We start from the raw sequence: 18,447 nt of genomic DNA, 5'->3' as shown, positions 1-18,447 counted from the left end.
ACATTTTACCAATACAAACAGTATGAGTCCATGGCATCAGTCATGAGTAATTTTCGCTTGATTTTCCCCGAAATAATTTGCACCCTTTCTGATGTAAACTTAAAGGTGACCTATCATGCAAAATGCACTTTTGTACGTCTTTTATACATGAATATGTGTCCCCGGTGTTCCAGGGAACTCACCAAGTGTCAGAAAACACAACCTTCTCTATTTTCCTCCATACCCAAATCTCTAAAAAAGGGGCTGCAACGGATCTGATACAGACTGATACAGATATGAACACTTCTCTGACGTCGCAGAAGTGGCGCTACGGCTATTGGGCCAACTCCACCAATCAGGAGGAGACAGCCACGGACATTGCCGTTCGAAAGCGCTGGAGACGCTGTAGTACATATGCAAGGCCTGTAGATGGTGCTGTTCTCACAGAATCAGCCCATGCAAAGACAGTGTTAAATTGAGCGAAATGAGGAATGGCTATAATGCATGATCTGTTTGGTATTTTGAAAAATAAAAAGTATAAATATGCCTTATATAGGTATTGTCCTACACTATATTATTAAAATATAGCATGATAGGTCCACTTTAACTAAACACCCATCAGCCTTCATAATAATGTTCAGTATTGTGTTGATACTGATAATGTTGTGTGTCTCAGAGTTCCTGTTAGCCGGTAATTACCGGACTATGACCGGTAAAATATGCTGAAAACCGGCAAATCTAAATTTCTCCGGTCAAAATGTCCGGTCAAAATAAATTCCCCTTACCGCAATAATGCATCAGTTGCACCACTTATGTGACAGACAAGAATAGTATGTGACAGACAAAAGAGTATGTGACAGACAAGAATAGTCAATTCTAATGTCTAACACTTAATGTGGAGAAAGAGATGTCCTGTACAGTATGGGTTGATTGTGCGTTGATCGGTTGATAATGCCTCGGGGTTCCGGTGGGCATGTAAAGAAATGCATAATGCTGCGCTATACTTTGTGGCCTCACTCGGTTGCATAGCGACGCTTATTGTTCAGGTGTCTTTTAATAAGCAGGTAGTCATATCATTAGCCATAACTAGCTAGATCTGATCGATATGGACACAAACTCGAGTAAAGTCTAATCTGACGGGAGAGAGAGATCAGCTGCTGCTGACAAGTCGACACGCAGCATGATCACCTACAGCGGTGAGCGGAGCAAAACACACACTTCAGGTTAGAATATCACACGTAGCTATTTTAATTACCTCTCAAACTACCTAAACTAGTTATAGATATTTGTTGTTTTACTGTCGGGTCGCTCATTACTGGATCCGCGAGCTGCATGATACTGACGGGCTGTCAGGAGAGAGAGAGAGAGCGCTCCGTTTATTATTCCCGTGTTATTATAAGTTACTGTACACTTTTGAATAATGTAGTTAATCTCCTATAATTAGTTTCTTTAATATCGAATCATATCAATTTGTTTTAAAGCTCAATAAATAACAAAAAAGACCTTTGACCGGCACTTTTCTAATTTGTCCGGAAGATTTCAACTTTAACGGGCATTTTGACCGAAAAAAAAATATTCAAATGGGAACTCTGGTGTGTCTACTGAAGAGATGTACATATATGACCAATTTAAAGCTCTATGAAAACTACATCAGTAATCAATACCATGTGGAGAGCAAACAAATGCCACTTCTCAAGGCTTTTTAACACAGTTGGTCAAAGTGTGGACTGAGCTGTGTGCTGAAATCAGGTCTATTAAGTGTGGTCCAGTGTGTAGAATGCAACCAACGGATCACTCCTGCACTCAACCTTGCCTTTCCAAAAGTGTCGGAGAACCTTGGGCAGGGATTGCCACATCAGTCGACAGAGCTTTATATCCAGACTGCAGAACTGTAATGCATTCAGTAAATCTAACCCGCAGCTATCCTCAGCTCTCTGGATATTCTATTAATGTCTACTACTCATTACTCACCGTGAATTAAAACATATGGTCAAAGTGCTTGAGCCTAATTTAAATATGCCTTCACAAGTGCATTTTAGTCGGTCTGTGTGCATGCTTGTATAAATGAGCCTTAGCCTCAGGTCATTATTTCCCTTGTCTGTTCACACTGATATAGGCTAATAAAAAACAACATTCATTTAGTTAAAAAAGGGAAATGTTACAATTTGTAAATACAGGTTTGGTCTATTCTGAGCTACTGCAGAAACATGGTGTTGTTATATTTTAAGCTCATGAAAAACTTCAACTGTGATTTAGCATTAAAGGTCCCCTATTATGCTGTTTCTCATCAATATATTATAGGTCTCAGATATATACATGTCTCTGAAGTGTTTGGCTCAAAACATCAAACATTGCAGCATCCCATAATCCCCTCTGTTTCAGCCCTGTTTCAAAAGGGCTGACTCTCTCTCTGTTACTTTAGATGAAAATAAGGAGCCCCTCCCCACGCCCCTCTGAGAGATATTTGGTTAAAAATAACACAAAGGTGCTCTAGGAGGAGATTCAGGTGATAAGGTCGGGGGTGGAGGTTACCTTGGTTGATGATTGGCTAATGTTTACACAACCCAAAAAAACGTTATGACATCATAAAGTGGCCAAAATCCGATCTGCTCATTTTCAGACAGGTTTTTATATAAATTGATCAGGACGAAAAGAGAAAAAATATTTTTTCCTGAAACTTTCAGAATCTCTTTACACAGAGGGGACACATGTTTATGTATAAAAGACATTAAAAAGTGGATTTTGCATAATAGGTGACCTTTAACTCTATGCATATTATTGAGGACATTGGTCTGTGCAGGGCTACCGCACAGGCAATGACCTCCACTGAAACTACAGGAAATACAAATCACACATCAACCAAACTGTTTCATTTTAATCAAATTGTAATGTGTGGTGTTAATCAAATGTAAATCTGATTTAGTTCTGAAAAACACTTGATGACCGACCTCTGTTTGTCTGTAGAGATCCTAGATGTTTCTAGACACATTTTGACCAAAAACATTCTGAATCTTTCAATCCAGTCCTCTCTTACTTATTGCCTGCTTGAAAAAGATGTGCAAAAGTCACATTTCCCATAATATCATTAACTGAAAGCATATTTGTGTCTGTATATGTTCCCATGATTTAGGTAAAGTCATATAAACAGGTTAAAGAATGACCACAAATTGAGCCATGTTGACATAGTCTGCATACATACTTTATTTTTTAAGTACAAACTTGCACAGCACCATCAGATCACTTCTACTGTATACTGCACTTCCTACTCCACATCAGTGGGATTAGGTGTTTTAACACAACTTAAACATTCTTTTCACTGGTGCAATGCCCAGCTCTCAGCCATACTCCTTCACAAAAATACAGCTCTTTTAGTTGTTTCTTCCTCCCTGTGCTCTCTTGGCATATTAACACAGTTCTGTTTTTCAGACACATCCGGTGCTTGTTTACGGATCAACATTTTTCTTTCCTTTGCAGTTTTTGTATGGCTACCAGTATCTTTGCCAAGACTCTGGGACTCCATCGTTGTGTGAGAAGAGACAGGAAAGCTCATTATCCACAATGCCTTCGGTTTCAAGTTTTTGACATAGGAGCTATAACAGCCACCATGGTTGCAGAATAACGAAGTGGCAATACATAAGAATTCAGCTCACTTGCAGAGGAGATTGGCAGCACACAATGGCAGTATATCCACTCCTGAAGAATGGAGTGTCTTCATTCTTGATCCTCCTTTTTGAGCTATTGCTGAGTCAGTGTCGGTTCTCTGCTGTTTTGTGAACGGTATTTTGGGCTCAGTTTTCTAGATTGTGTACTCTGTTTGATCCCCATGCCTTCCAAACACAACCACACACCTTCAATCCCCAACCACCATTACCACCCTGCGTAGTTGTATATAAATAGATTTCACACTGAGAACCACTGGCTTGGAAATTAATTCTGGTCATGCGAGAATCTGCCACAGTCTATCTAATAAACATACACAGTGCTGCATGCTGAGATTCTATATCCATTTATTATACAAGCAGACCCCGTCAAATTGGTTTCATTATGAGTATTCCAATTTCATAGCCATCAATCTATCTATCCATCTATCCATCTATCCCTCTATCCATCTATCCATCCTTCTATCCATCTATCCATCTATCCATCCTTCTATCTACTGTATCTATCCATCTATCCATCCATACAACTATCTTACCTTTATGCAATTATTCATGGCTTGTTGGCTCATTATCAATCTTTAGTTTAAATAACTTTACTTAATGTCATCCTGATTATTCAAACACTATTACACCCGACAGAATACCATATCTCATTACAGTATAACTTATTTGCAATTACAATTTGTTTACGTCTTACTAAGAATACATCTCCAACTATTGATTTATTTACTACAATATTTAGTTTCTAGAGTACAGCACTAAGGTATTTCAATGTTTCTTTGTTGATCGGAGTGGACATGTTTGTCGGATTCACTCACTCCAGCTAATATGCCAGTCATGGTGTTTTGCTGCTTCTGCCTTTGGCACTGTTGGCTAACTACAACGCACTGACATGTGCATTGAGCCAACAAATCTGTCTGTCTTCCAGGAAGTAGCTCTAACTGCGTTGGTGTGGTGCAAATGATGAATGGATGATTGGGAATAGACCATTATTTAATTTCCTGCTACCATGTCAATATAAATGGATCACTGAGCTGTGCATTCTTCTATTTTAGAATGCAGGGAAGGTAATCAGGAGTTCAGTAGAAAACCTAATGGCATTACATCTTCTTCTCAGGGTTAAACTTGAAAGATATTATTCTAAATAAACCACCTATCTTATCTTACCATAAGCTGCAAAAAGCCTTCAGCTATATACAGTGTATTAATATGTACTGTGTGTGTGTGTGTGTGTGTGTGTGTGTGTGTGTGTGTGTGTGTGTGTGTGTGTGTGTGTGTGTGTGTGTGTGTGTGTGTGTGTGTGTGTGTGTGTGTGTGTGTGTGTGTGTGTGTGTGTGTGTGTGTGTGTGTGTGTGTGTGTGTGTGTGTGTGTGTGTGTGTGTGCGCTCTGTTTGTATTCTTTGTGGACACAGTGTAAGTACTTGTCTCCATTTTTCTATTTCCAGCCAGGAAGTATGACAGCGGTGAATATCTTAACATCACCGGCATCACAAGGGACCAGGCTGGAGACTACGAATGCAGCGCTTTAAATGACATCGCCTCTCCTGACACCAAAACAATGAAAGTCACAGTCAACTGTAAGTGTATCTCTTTCTTCTTCCTTACTTTTTTTTGTCCACGCTGGCCTTGGAGACACATGAAAGACAGCGGGGGAGTCTTCAATGATACCAGTGTCATGTACCTGGTGGTGCACTTCAAGAGAGTACACCTTCTAGAAGTTTGAAAAAGTAGAAAGCTAGGGCTTGAGGTTTCTTAATATTTAATGTGAGAATTCCCTTTTTGTCCGCGCATGTGGGTGATTAATTCACACTAAGGAAAGGTCTGACTGTTCTAAGCACTATTCCATTATGCAGGTAATGAGTCTTTCAAAAGAGTGAGGAGACAGTAATGAGGAGCCGGGGCATTAATGAATGATACTGGACTTTAGCTGTGGTGGTCATATGGAAATCACTGCTCGTAAGTATTGAGCAGGAATGGGTGCTTGACAATTATTGCCAGTTCTTCTCCTTTTAAAAGTGCTCATATACTTTACTGTTATTCATGGAGGTTTCTGCATAGATGCCCTGTGCTAAATCTCACTTTTGGCAGAGCTTAACAGGGACAGGGACAGGGTGGAGATGAAGAGTGAGTGAAAAAAAGCACTCCCCCTTGCCCAGTTACTGAGTCATATCCTGAAAGCTAATCATGCAAGTTTAAGGAAAGATGGTTTATTTCAAACACAGTGTTTAAATGAATGAACTCTTCTTTTAAAAAACAAAAACAATAATGGCTTAACTTTATTTCCACCTCTGTGAGTTAAGAATTTATTCTGGCGTCGTTATAAAAACCAAGCCATTGTGGCCATTATTTCTCTGTAATGTCTGGCTCTAATGAGCTGGGTCTGAGAGTGGTGGATTTTTCGATGCCAGTTATTTATACACCTTCTGAGACATGGGTTCAAGGATGAAAAGTGCTTTGACAACTGGGAGTGTCTTTATGCTGCAGAACAAAGGAGATATTCACAGTGATTGATAATGCTTGTCATAGCTGGACGCCGTATTTTAAAGTGAGACAGCAGGGTTATGTGGGTTTAGCTTCCAAACTGAGGGAATTGATTAGGAAGACTTTCCTTTGCTGTCAGACAAAGTCACCACAGAGTGAGCACCGGAGCGATACTCTGGATGGGAGTGGGCTGTAGTCAAGTGTTAAGCCCTCTGCCGGAGTTATCTGAGGCTGACAGAGCTACAGAGCTGTTCCTGTCGCTGACCCGCTCCTCGTCCTTTATGATTGAGCAGAATTGTCCAGATATCTTTTGACTACTTCAATAAGTCCAAATGGTACTGTATGTTATATATTGGCTTTAAAAGGGGTTATAATGTCTGTTTAATAGGATTTTTATATAACCCTGTTGCTTTAGCAGTGATTTGGTAGTTGAAAAATGTCTAAAGGAGGTCACTGTATGGGGTATAAACTCTAACATGACTTCTGCCTTCTGGACTGAAAAATGGTTCCGTATCTCACCCAGTCTTTTGAAACACTTCACGTGCCTTTCTTTGAAATACTATGTGGTATAATAATACAATTTGGACAGTTGACTTGGATAAAAACAAGGAGCAGCGGGATGTCAAGGACATTATATAAATAATGGGTTTCAAAAGGCAGAAGATGCCATCTTAAACCATAATGTAACATTTGAATTATAATCATAAAAGATGGAAATCCTTTACATGTGTAAGTACATATACAATGTCTTTCTGACACCTTTTTATTCTAAATAGGTCTGCAGTCATTAGATTGTCAGCCTAAGAGTAAAAGCCAGAGCTCCCTCCTACTAAATTGATAAATGTTTCATAATTCTAGACGTCCTGTTTCAGCTATAGCCAACATGTAACTCGATAGTCAGACTTTTCTGTCCTCAGAAGCACCTCACACATGAAAGGTCCTGTGTTTTATTGCTGCTGTTTAGCATTCCAAGTGCTGCGCAACTATGAGACCTGCATAAACAAAACACATCGCTGACATTAAGCTGCACAAAACACCTTTAGTTGTTAAGACCTTCAAATGGCTCCGAGAGGTAGCTGTTTGAAAAATCTTAACTTTAATATGTCATAGCTTTAAATAGTGTTTAATCTTTATTTTTTAATGGCTTTGCTTGTATTGTTATGAAAGTTTACTCACATCTCCCACTTGGAGACGTGCAAAAATTGCTCATTTACAAAGAAAAGGGGCAGAATAGATAAATTAAAGTTGTCCACTGGAGCGGCTGATATGGCCACAGCAGGCGGAGCTGGATCCAGCTGGTGGCTACTCTTCACTGCCTCCTCTCCACCGGTGCAGTCCTCCCTCTGTGAAGAAAAAGGAGAAGCATTTGGACCATATCCCAATCCACTGTATCATGCATGCTTTACTGTCACACATTAAGCTATATTCACCCAGTGCCCAGGAGCGGGGGGGTATTGATGAGGGCTCAATATGCCAAAAACTGAATTAAGATAAAGATGTGAGCTGACACAGAAACTCAAACAAGAGAGGATAATTACATAGCAAGAAGCAAGTAATGAACGTTATTAAAAGCAAACTACACTGTATGGGCACATGTTCATACAGATGTTTTACTCAGCTGACAACATCAGCCACTGAACTTCATAAAGGTTCTCCTGGGAGAATCTACAGGTATCAGTGTTACTCTCTTGTCAATCAACTACTGGAAATGTGCCAGTTGGAATATTTTTTAAATAAAATACTCTTTGTTGGAAATAACCAAACAGAATGATGACTGAACAAAGGACTTTAGGTCTCTTCTTGTCATGCAGTTCTTCCAGTTTCATCGGAGGTTGCCTAATTATGTAAGAGGCTTTAATAGTGTACTGAGCTTTGGTCCTCTCAGAGTATCATTCTTGCTAATAGCAGTTCAATTAAATCCAGTCATAAACATCAATCAGCCATGCCTGCACTATTTCTCTTGTATCGTTCTAATGAGCAAGCATGTGACACCAACATTTCATGGGTTAACAGTCTGATTAAATACATGTCCACACAATTTCTCTCTGCTTTCAAAACAAATTGTTTTTTTTCAAGCTAAGAGTATAGTTGACCTCTGCAGGCTAATTACAGATTAAGGCCACTAATTAAAATAAGCAAACCAAAGTAATGAAAACAAAATTAAGCTCAAGCATTTTTGGAGTTGTAATAACACCAGGCAGTTCCTAACACTAAGCCTGCCATTTGGCTTTCTATGATACGATGATTTGGAGGCAGAAGGTTTCAGGCATTGTCACTGTGCAGCCTTTTCTACGTGCTAAGTCCAGCACATGTAACCTTTGCTGGAATTGTACAAAGGCTTAAAAGACTGGCATGCCTTTGTCTCTTGTCTTTATACTTCTGGTGATGAATGGACGACGCCTGCATACTAAAACAGCGGTCATCCAGAGAGTGATATTAGAATCAGATTGGCTCAAAAGCCCTGCTTGACTAAAGGATATTTCAGGAGTGATTTTAACTGAAGAAATCTGATCTCTGACCTACTTTTTCAAATTTACATATTCATCTTCGCTGCAGGTGGATGCCATTATTGGCTTGAACTCTCACTGCACAGTGTGACACGAAGGCATAAATATCACATCTAGGTGTCTAAGTCAGAGGGATGAATGAGAAGGAAACAACCGTGGAAAACCTCCGCCTGAGGTAAAAAGCCACTGTTTGATTAATTAATGAAGCCACCTTGTTCTAGAATGAAGGTGTCCATTACCAACTACATACACATAGAACAATAATGAAAACCTGTTTCTTTTTCAAGCTGGGAAATCAAAGATGTCTGACCTTGCTTTGTAGTTGAGGCGGAGAGAGCTGTCGGCTCTCACTTCTTGTTAGATGAGTGACACTACAGAGGTTGAGCATCATGTTGCAAGATGGGTTTTGACAGTTTGCACAAACTTTAGTTACACATGGAAGGTACGTAGACAACCAACTGTCTTGTTTTGCTACATTTCATTTGCTCGTCACTGTTTTAGGTGCTTCATCTAAAGCCGTCTGGAACAATGGCAGATGTTCAGATCGTCTCTCCATCTCTCCAAGTAATAATCACAAAGCTGCCGCAAGTCAATTTGCAGGAAATAAATGTGTAAAGAAGACGGTCGATGCCATGTTAGCACCACAGATGTTTGAATTATTGATGCAGAGCAGGAAGATCCTGGGTTTTACTAGATATTTGTCTCTCTTCTAATTTATGTTTATGCAAATTGTTTTTTATATGAAGCCACTGATTATGTAACCGCCACATTTCGGAGAAACTTAGAGCAGAATATTTACGGCATTGTCTTTGCACCCATTTTGAAGTGTAATTGGGTACCTCTTGACACACTATTTTTTACTTTTTTTCTGTGTGCTTTCATGCTGTTTGCTGAGAGAGTCTGTATGATCTCATCCATTCCTTTCTCGTGTAATGTTCAGGTCTAGTACTGCGCTGGCGTCTCTCCCTCTTCAACATCACTTGTTTCTCTTCATGGCAAGGTTGCACTTGCTTTTCCGAGTGAAGCGATGCCCTGTATGCTTTTAAGTTTGCCAGCCATTTATACGCCTCCTTCCTCTTCCAGCAGCCTGCAGCTGTGATTCCAGCTCACATATTGACCATAGCGTGTTTATAAAAAGAAGAGCACCTCAACTTCTCTTCGGCTAGCAGTAATTCGCCAACAAAACTGTGATAATTTTGTATTAATTATGAGCATGCACATTAGACGTGCTTTAAGCAATTACAGCCAGTGCTGATGGAGTTCTGGACATAATTGAAATGCAGAGGCATACTGTGAATACTTCAAATTCTTTACAACACCTTGTCTTTTGTTTGCTCCAACCGTGCCTTTCCCTGGAAAGCACCCGGGCCTGTTTTGAATTCAATCCCTGCCCGGTTAGATACTCCCCCTACATGCCCCTCGCACGCCCCCTGACAGAGTCATTCAGGGGAGTCACGGCCATCTCTGATAAATAAGAGGTGTACTCGTGGCCAGGAGATACATCTTCATGACCCCCTGTATTAGAATTATTACAGTATGTCAAGTCATGATAAGAAAGTAAACAACTATTAGTCGGGTGTGAAAATGTGTGTTCAACATTAGCATTTCTTATTGAGAATCATTGTGCAATATAACATTTGCATAGCTGTACACAGCATTTACATTGATGTCCTTCATATTGTGTGTGTTTGCGTGAGTGTGTGTTCTTCTTCAGTGCTGGCCGGGTGGATTGCACTGGTGGATCAAAGGTACGATAAATGTTCATATAGTTAAATAAAAACTAGTATTGGCGTATTTAAACATTAGAGAGTCTCGGTTGAACATTTGTCGACAGTTTGCGGTATCCATTGAAATACTGTGGCTTACAATTCAAAAGAGAAGGCTTCCTAGAATTGGATTCTGATCCAACCCTAAGTAGAGTTAAAGCCAGTACCCTCGAGCTGTTTGGATGTAAATCCATCCCTCTACATCTCTCCAAAGCTCTCGTCTTGATTGCTATTTGGATTCCTTGCTGTATGCGGGGCATGAATAAGTGAGCATAATCTTGATCTTCTGCTGAAGAAAAATGTTCTTGCTAGTACTTTTTAAAACAGATTGACACACAGCAACTTCATATTTTAGCTTGGTCTGCAATTTCTTTGTTACTAGTTCCTGAATAACTTCATAACAAACAACATACTTTTAGCATCACAGTCACAAATGTTATGTTTTTTTACTCAGGTAGGGGTGACTGACTAAAACTTCCTGTAGTGGGAATAATAATTCCATTTGCCCTGGTTGGGTGGGGTCCTCCACCAGCAACCCCATCGTTTAATATGTGAATTAAGTAAGATAGGTGGGGATTTGGGTACCTTGAACCATTTAGAGTTTGAGACAGACAATATATTAAATCCCTGGTGCTGTCAAACCTCACAGTCCTGCACACTAAGCCGGTTATTTATATGCCTTGCATTGTTTAAAAAGAAGGAACACAATGTTCCCTAGCTTTCCTGAATAGAAATCTTAATTAATTAATAAATCTTGGCAGCAAAACCATTCCTTACTGACAAAAAAAACAGGACAATGAAGCCCACAGATGGCAGTGGGGAACAGTGTCTCTGTGTGTAAGCTGATAAGTCATGCACTGATGAGTCCATTCCTTAATTGCAATGAAAACTCATTTTCAAATCTGGCTGAAGAGGTAGGGTTATTAATTGATCTTTTAATTAAAAAGCCTGCGTTCTCTGGGTTCTCTTGGCAAACAATAGTTTCTAGCTAAATAAATCATGTTCAGTCTTGAATCGCAGCAATTAATCATTAATAGTCACAGGAGGATTACTTAATGCAGGCGACCTGGTTAGGCCCTGTACATTAAGGTGCGATGCTCTCTGAACAAACCCTGTCCATTAATATTAGATGGAGAAAAGGTTAACCCTTGTATTCAACATTAACATGCTTGTGTTCATGCGTGTCATAGAGATGTACAAGTGGAGCCATCGTCTTTGTTTTGATGTCAAGCCCAGCATTATACAAATGTAATAGAAGACTGTTTGTGATCGACCCACAACCGGCCATTTGTCACCCGGCAGGCCCTTACAGCACCCATTTTTCCAACATGCCTGTGCTATTTCTAGAGCAAACCCCTTACCCCATCTGGTGGAGTTGCAATGACTCCAGGCATGATTTACAGCACCACCACAGCATGCTGTAGACACTAAATTACCTGGATTATTGGGCCATCATGATTTTTAGTGCACTACTTTGCATTACCCCCTCCAAATTCTGATAGTATATTTTACGGTATATGATGATATAGGACATGCCAGCATTTTGAAATTGGAATTATTGGATTGAACCGGATTTTATGGCTGTGATCTGTCTTAACAGACCCCAGCCAGGATTTAAATTGGAACGACTTGATATTATTGATATGCATATAAAAGCACAGCTTTTTGGACCGCCTACAACATTATGGGTAGGTTCTTTTCTCAATTTCATTATCTTGCAAAAGTTATAGACTTGAGTTATGAGACGAACAATTACTTTTGCCCAAATAGCAATTTTAGTCATTTGAAGCATAGAAGCTATCTTCCTGTCGACCTTTATAAGATGTGCCGAGACGATTATACATGAACCGTAAACCAGTACCGACATTGGTCTATTTTGGTCAAGAAACCAAATTTATATTCAAAGTGACTTCTCCTTATTCAAACCACTAGGAAATATGGCATATACTGACACTGTTTGTGCTATTTTAAGATATTTATAACAAATTATTTCTTAATTACTTTGTTGTTTAAACGTTTGATGCTTGCCAGGATTTTAGCCAACTTTTAATGAAGGACGGTAATCCATGTTTTTTTTGGCAAATACAGTAGCTGATCCAGTTGTTAATAAATAAAGGGAAAACATAAAAATGTTCCAAGTTCGAAAAAAGAAATACAACTATTCAAATATGTCAAAGGAACACATTTGGACAGTTTCCCAGTGTTGTATTCAGTCCTCAATTTTTAACATAAAAGACACTGGCTCCCTGAGTGAGGTTTCAAGTATTGACACACCTGCCTGGCCAACATGTCCGCTTCCCTAGCTCCTGTTCGGCCGACCGCCAGGTCACCCTGGTGCTTTCAGAGATTCAACATAATCAATGGCCCCGCACAATGACACCAATGGAGGATTACAGGGATTCTGTAAGTCTGTCTGTCGGCATACTGTATTGATTTTGCCATACTTTTTATTGGCTTATATTTCTGTGCTGTAGAGTACTTTTACAATTGTCTACCCTTGTTCCTTTACTTTCCTTTAAATATTGTACATCTCTTCTTAGTGCTCTTTTAATGCAAACATTGTGAGTTTGTCACATGCATTAGACACCATTTTGCTCTAGCTTGTTGTTGCTCTTCTGCAAAGATGCTGATTGGACTAGTCATTTTTAAGTTGGTTGTCTTTATGGTGTGCGTAACATTAATACTGATTATGATAAACAAAATAGCTGCAGTTTTATAGCAATCTGTAACATGTGCGAGATTTAGCCGGAAAATAGTTGATGCTTTGAGATTGGGTAGTTTGAAGTAACAGGGGCACACACACACACACACACACACACACACACACACACACACACACACACACACACACACACACACACACACACACACACACACACACACACAGCCAGACATCCCGTCAAGGTCTACTAATGCCCCCCAGCATGGCGCCATCCAACATTTCATACAATGATATATGAACAGGAAAAGCTCTAGCATTGCTCAGCGCCTGAATCACTGTCTAAATGCCTTCTGATTATTCAGCCCAGTCGAAGAAGAAAGGAAATAACTGTATACTTACTACACATAAGCAAGGACAGAAAATCAAGATACACTAGTAATACGAATGTGCTCATTAGGATACAGGAGAAGGTTGGCGGAAAGTCATCAATCATCACAGAGCGCAATGTCGCCTCAGTGCGCCTCTCAGACATGATCATACGCCACATGTACAAATGCTCACAGGTAGCTGTTTCACCTCGCACAGATTTGTTGGATCCCACGTCATCTATCAATGCTGATTTTCTCCGGTTGGCTCACAACACAACAACAACACACATATAGGCCATATATAAGCATGTGGCTACTTAAATGTAACTGAATTGCACAATACTCTTTGTATTAAGTAGGAATAGATATGTTTATTATATTAATGTGTCACTGTATGCCGTTTTGGGAGTGTGATGCCAGTTAGTACTTAAAGGTGTGTCCCAATGTGCTGCCCATGTTGAGGTTGTCCAGAATATTTTCATATGCAATTGGAATGTTTGCAGGCAGGGGCCATGCTCCCACACTGGACAAAGGCAGAGATCTCAGACTGACAGGTTACTAATACCTCATTCACACCAACGCAACTCCGGTTCAAGCTCCGTGCTGGAGCTTTTCAGGTTCAGAACCGGTTCTTCGGTTTAGCTCCGGCTCTTTTCACACTGCCCAGAGTCCGACTGGTGCTGCGTCATTGCGTCATCGTTTGCGTCATGACGTAACCGTTTGCGTGCCTGCTTCATAAAGCCAAATGCGCGGAAACCCCTCACAGCTCACACCAACAACAACAACAATGGCCGATTGTGCTCCAGCTTCCTCTGTACCTCTTCTGACGACCAGAGCTAAGAGGCCGCTCCGCTACGGTGTGAACAGGAAAACCCGGTGCTTTTCAAGCTCCAGCTCCGAACCGGCCCTGAAACACCGTTGGTGTGAATGAGGTATTAGAAAGGCTCATTGTCAGGAATTTAAATAGTCCACTTCTCACTCTCAGACATGGCTGGGCAATTTACTGCTAGCTGCAGAACTGACCCGGGAAGTTCCAGTTTTTTCCTGTATCATTTGCTTCTAATCAGAGTCTGTGTGAATGACACAAAGTAATTTAGCCTGTATTGTATGTCAAATGACTGTGCATCTGATTGTTTAGAGCAGTTTTATTATTTGTCAGGCTGGTGAGAGTCAAGCCAAGTTTACAAAATAAACAATGTCAGATTGAAGCAGTGCATCATTATGATTGGTTCTCCTTTTGATTAATGGAGAAGCAGGAAGCCAATCATAACGTTTCCAGCGGGCATGGACCCCTGTATGCATTCAGTCAGTTCAGTGAGGAACAGTGCTACTTACTGCAAGCACAGCTTTCCTCCATCTTTCATTTTTTGGTTGTTTGGCCAGTTTATGAATCAAGAATCATACCAACAATAGCCAATTGTTATAATTATAACAAGTTTAACATTTGTATTCCTATTATGTGACGGGAAGGGAATGGAAAAAGTGCTTTATTTTTTTTTTTTTGTTCAAGCATCAGAATGCCATTGTTATAAGTCTATATAACCTCAATTAATTAATATGATTTTTTTTAAAGGCCGTGTAACTATAAGCAGTACATATTTGAAGTACAAAAGGACGGGTATGCGTTAGAAAAACTTCTATAAGCAAAGCTGCCTTCATGACACAGGCAAAGAGATTTACAGCACATTTCAGCACATGAAAGGAGACTCATTTTGTATTCACAGAACCTTCCTGTGCCATTGAGTCTTTGAACTTCCATTAAGCCATTTATCACCATGCAGTGCAATTCATTTATTTTTCTAACATTGGGGATGGATGCCCTCTTCCCTCCCCAACTCCGCCTCTGTAGACTCTGAGTGTTGAATTTACACTTTATAATGTGTGTGCAGTGATCAAGAATTTGAAGGTTGTCTTTCTCAAGTTCAACAACCCTCCACCCTCAGGGCTTCCTGTTTTATTAGGACCAACACCTTTCCCTTTAGATTGCATTCATGCTGGTGATACCACACATACTTTTGACTGGAACTGTATGTTTGACCCAGAAACTTCTCTGTTGGTCTCCTCCAGTTGCTCCTACTATCCATGAGATGAAAAGCCATGGAGTTGGTCTGGGACGCACGGCTCTGCTGAGGTGCGAGGCAGCTGCTGTCCCCCCTCCAACATTCGAGTGGTACAAGGGTGAAAAAAGGTGAGCCCAGTTTGATTGTATTAACTGTCTAAATAAAGTGTGTTGTTGACATCCCCAAATGTCCACTAGATGTGGCTGCCTCATTTTACTGTTGCATGACATCATACTGTAGCTCATCATGGCTGAAGAGTTTCTGAAGTGAGCTGGCGTATCAATTATTTTCTGAAAAAAGTACAGAAAACATTAATAACAGATGGTTATAACTATTGTGAAATATAAATCATAAAGTCAGCATTTATTTGCATTTAAAAGTGAACTACATTGGCACGAGGTTGTCACTAGAAATGTGGGGTTATTAAACCTGTAGGACTATGGATACTATACAATTGGTTAATTATGTGATATTAAGTATTTAAGGTAATTTTAGCTCAAATATGAAATGGGTTTAGTAAGTGTGTCACACATGATCTAATACTTACAGCTAATCAATCCTTGAAAAGCCTAAAATGTTAATTTTACTTCTTGTGAACTATTCCTACAGTAATTCAATAAAAACCACAAAGCCTCTTTCGGAATTAAATGTAAAATAAACAAATACAAAATTAAAATGTATATTTACTCGTATTACTGAGGTTCTCAAGGTGTGTTATGATAAACCGTTTGAATACAAATCTGCGGATTTTAGACAGTATTAGGTCATACTTCTTTGTCGAAAAGTAAGCGTAGTAGTGCGATTAGAAAGTTTGGGTTTTCATTTGTTTGTTTTTTCCTAGAGACAATGCCTTGGTTTGTTGTGCCATTTGTCCATCCTCCAGGGAGAGCCAACACAAATGTCCCTGCAAGAGTCATTTGTGCTTTGTCCTCACCTTGCATCTTAATAAAATGTTTGCTGGCAAGCGGCTTAAATCATTTGCAGCATATACATCAATCAGCCTAGAATCAACGTCAGTTCTTGAATTTGAAAACCAAATTACCCCCATTACCCATCATTTACCCACTCCTGGTGAGCACAATTTCAATCATCAGCTCACACTGTGCTAATTGTAATTATGGGTTGGATTCAATTTATTCAAATTGCTAAGGAGGCAAGTTGGCATGATTCTAGTCTTTACTTAATTCAAGGACTCGTTCTTTTTGTGACTTCTTATATGGCTAACTGGTGATTTCTTCATTCACTCCACAGCAAGGAAAGGACTTTGGTAGAAGGACTTCAGCGCAGAACATTTGTGGCGTCTGTACGACATTACCACTGACTTCCAATACTATGTTTCCCATTTACTGTGAATGGGAAAGGCCGTTTTATACAGTATTTAGGCTGTCTGGATGAAGCCATACTATCAGTATATTGCTGCTGCCAGCCTATCTCTGTCAGAAATAGAGTGACAGTTTTGACAACCAAGTCTTTCTCTTGATGTGTGACGGAAATCACTCTTGAATAGAAGTGGTTGAGTGTGTTATTGTGCGCGGGTAGGGGGTGTTTCGTTCACTTTGACAAAAGGGAGCATTGACTAGTTTGATGTTAAAATAGTGGAAAGGCGAGACCCCCGCTAAGATTATCAGTGAAAGTTCAGCTTACATTGGAGGAGATCACCATGGGAGGGGAAACAACAGATTCGCAGATATTTACTGGACATAAGGTCACACACAGTGTTTCCAATCACAGTCCTCTCAGAGCAACTCCAGCCAAGCTAAAGATCACAGGGGGCCACAGCAAGGCCAACAGAGAAAATCTTTGACTCTGGAGGTTTTTAGGATTTATCATTTCAAAGGTGATACTGTAGCAGTAAAACCAACCACACCAATGAAATCAAACCCGATCATCTTTGTTAATCTCACTAACAGGATGTGGGTTACTTTTATAGCGGGCATTCTAATCTCTACAAGCTGCTAAAGACCTACATGATTACCAAACAAAAAAAATGTACATTTGTCAATTGTATGGCACAGATGAATAGAAGACAATGAGATCCAGAGTGGAGAAAAAAATATTTGGGCGATAACGCTTATGTATGAGATACATTCTAGCCTTTGAGACCTGCGGGAATGCCGGCCAACATTACTGTCTTTGAGAGGCTGTCATTCATTCTTTTTAATTTAAAGTTAAGATCATTATATAATTTGAGGCTAAAAACAACCTCAGTATTACATTGAGTCTCCGATGGTTAATTTACTTTAAGCTTAAGTAATTCAATATCAAACCGATTAGACATCAAGCATTGCCCCTACATTTGTTTTCCCATCCTGCCTCTCAGGGCTTCCATCCTAATGCCAAGCACAACTGGAATAGGATTTATTGAACTCCTTCTGCACCTGCAACACAACAATGAACAACATGTCAAGTGGCACCCAGCTGGTTCAACTCCGGGTCATTTCTCTCCCCTCTCAGTCCTTCAAAGCGTTTCTCTAAGGCAGACGTGACAGTCCAAGGGATAAATAGATCTGTTGAAGAGGATGATGAAGTACTGTACAATCTGAAGATCCACTAAAGGACTACAAACATTTGTACCGTCCTTGACACAAGGCGCACCCCCAACTAACTCATTGTGTGTGACTTAATTTCTTGCGATTGTGTTCTGTTTTCAGGATTAACAAGGGTCAAGGCATCGAGATCAAGAGCCTCAGCTCCAGATCAGTCCTCACAGTGAACAACATGACAGAGGATCGTTACGGGAACTACACATGTGTCGCCACCAACAAGCTAGGGACGGCTAATGCCAGTGTGCCTCTCATTCGTAAGTTGTCATTCTATCTGCTTGTAGCTAACTGGTGTGGTGGAGAGTGAGAGGGCTGACAGGTTGTGTGGATGTCAGCGGGGGTTTGTGTGCTCAGGAGTGTTTTCATTTTGCCACAGCATTCTTTATATAGGAAGAAAAGCTAACATCAAACCCAGTGCTGCA

At 40.1% G+C, this 18,447-nt stretch overlaps 1 protein-coding gene across 2 annotated transcripts in view; it reads left to right on the top strand.

The window, feature by feature from the left end:
• Positions 1-18,447, top strand: part of negr1 (neuronal growth regulator 1) — a 152,498-nt gene that overhangs the window by 92,275 nt on the left and 41,776 nt on the right. For both annotated transcript variants that reach the window (XM_079642169.1, XM_079642170.1), the window contains exons 4-6: positions 5,084-5,215; positions 15,490-15,610; positions 18,134-18,282. In XM_079642169.1, coding sequence (XP_079498295.1) covers positions 5,084-5,215; positions 15,490-15,610; positions 18,134-18,282 — 402 coding nt within the window. The remainder of the gene's footprint in view (positions 1-5,083; positions 5,216-15,489; positions 15,611-18,133; positions 18,283-18,447) is intronic.

This window comes from Notothenia rossii, assembly GCF_949606895.1.
Source record: "Notothenia rossii genome assembly, chromosome: 1".
Taxonomy (NCBI): domain Eukaryota; kingdom Metazoa; phylum Chordata; class Actinopteri; order Perciformes; family Nototheniidae; genus Notothenia; species Notothenia rossii.
Note: the sequence above shows the minus strand (reverse complement) of the source record. Positions and strands in the feature narration are given on the sequence as shown.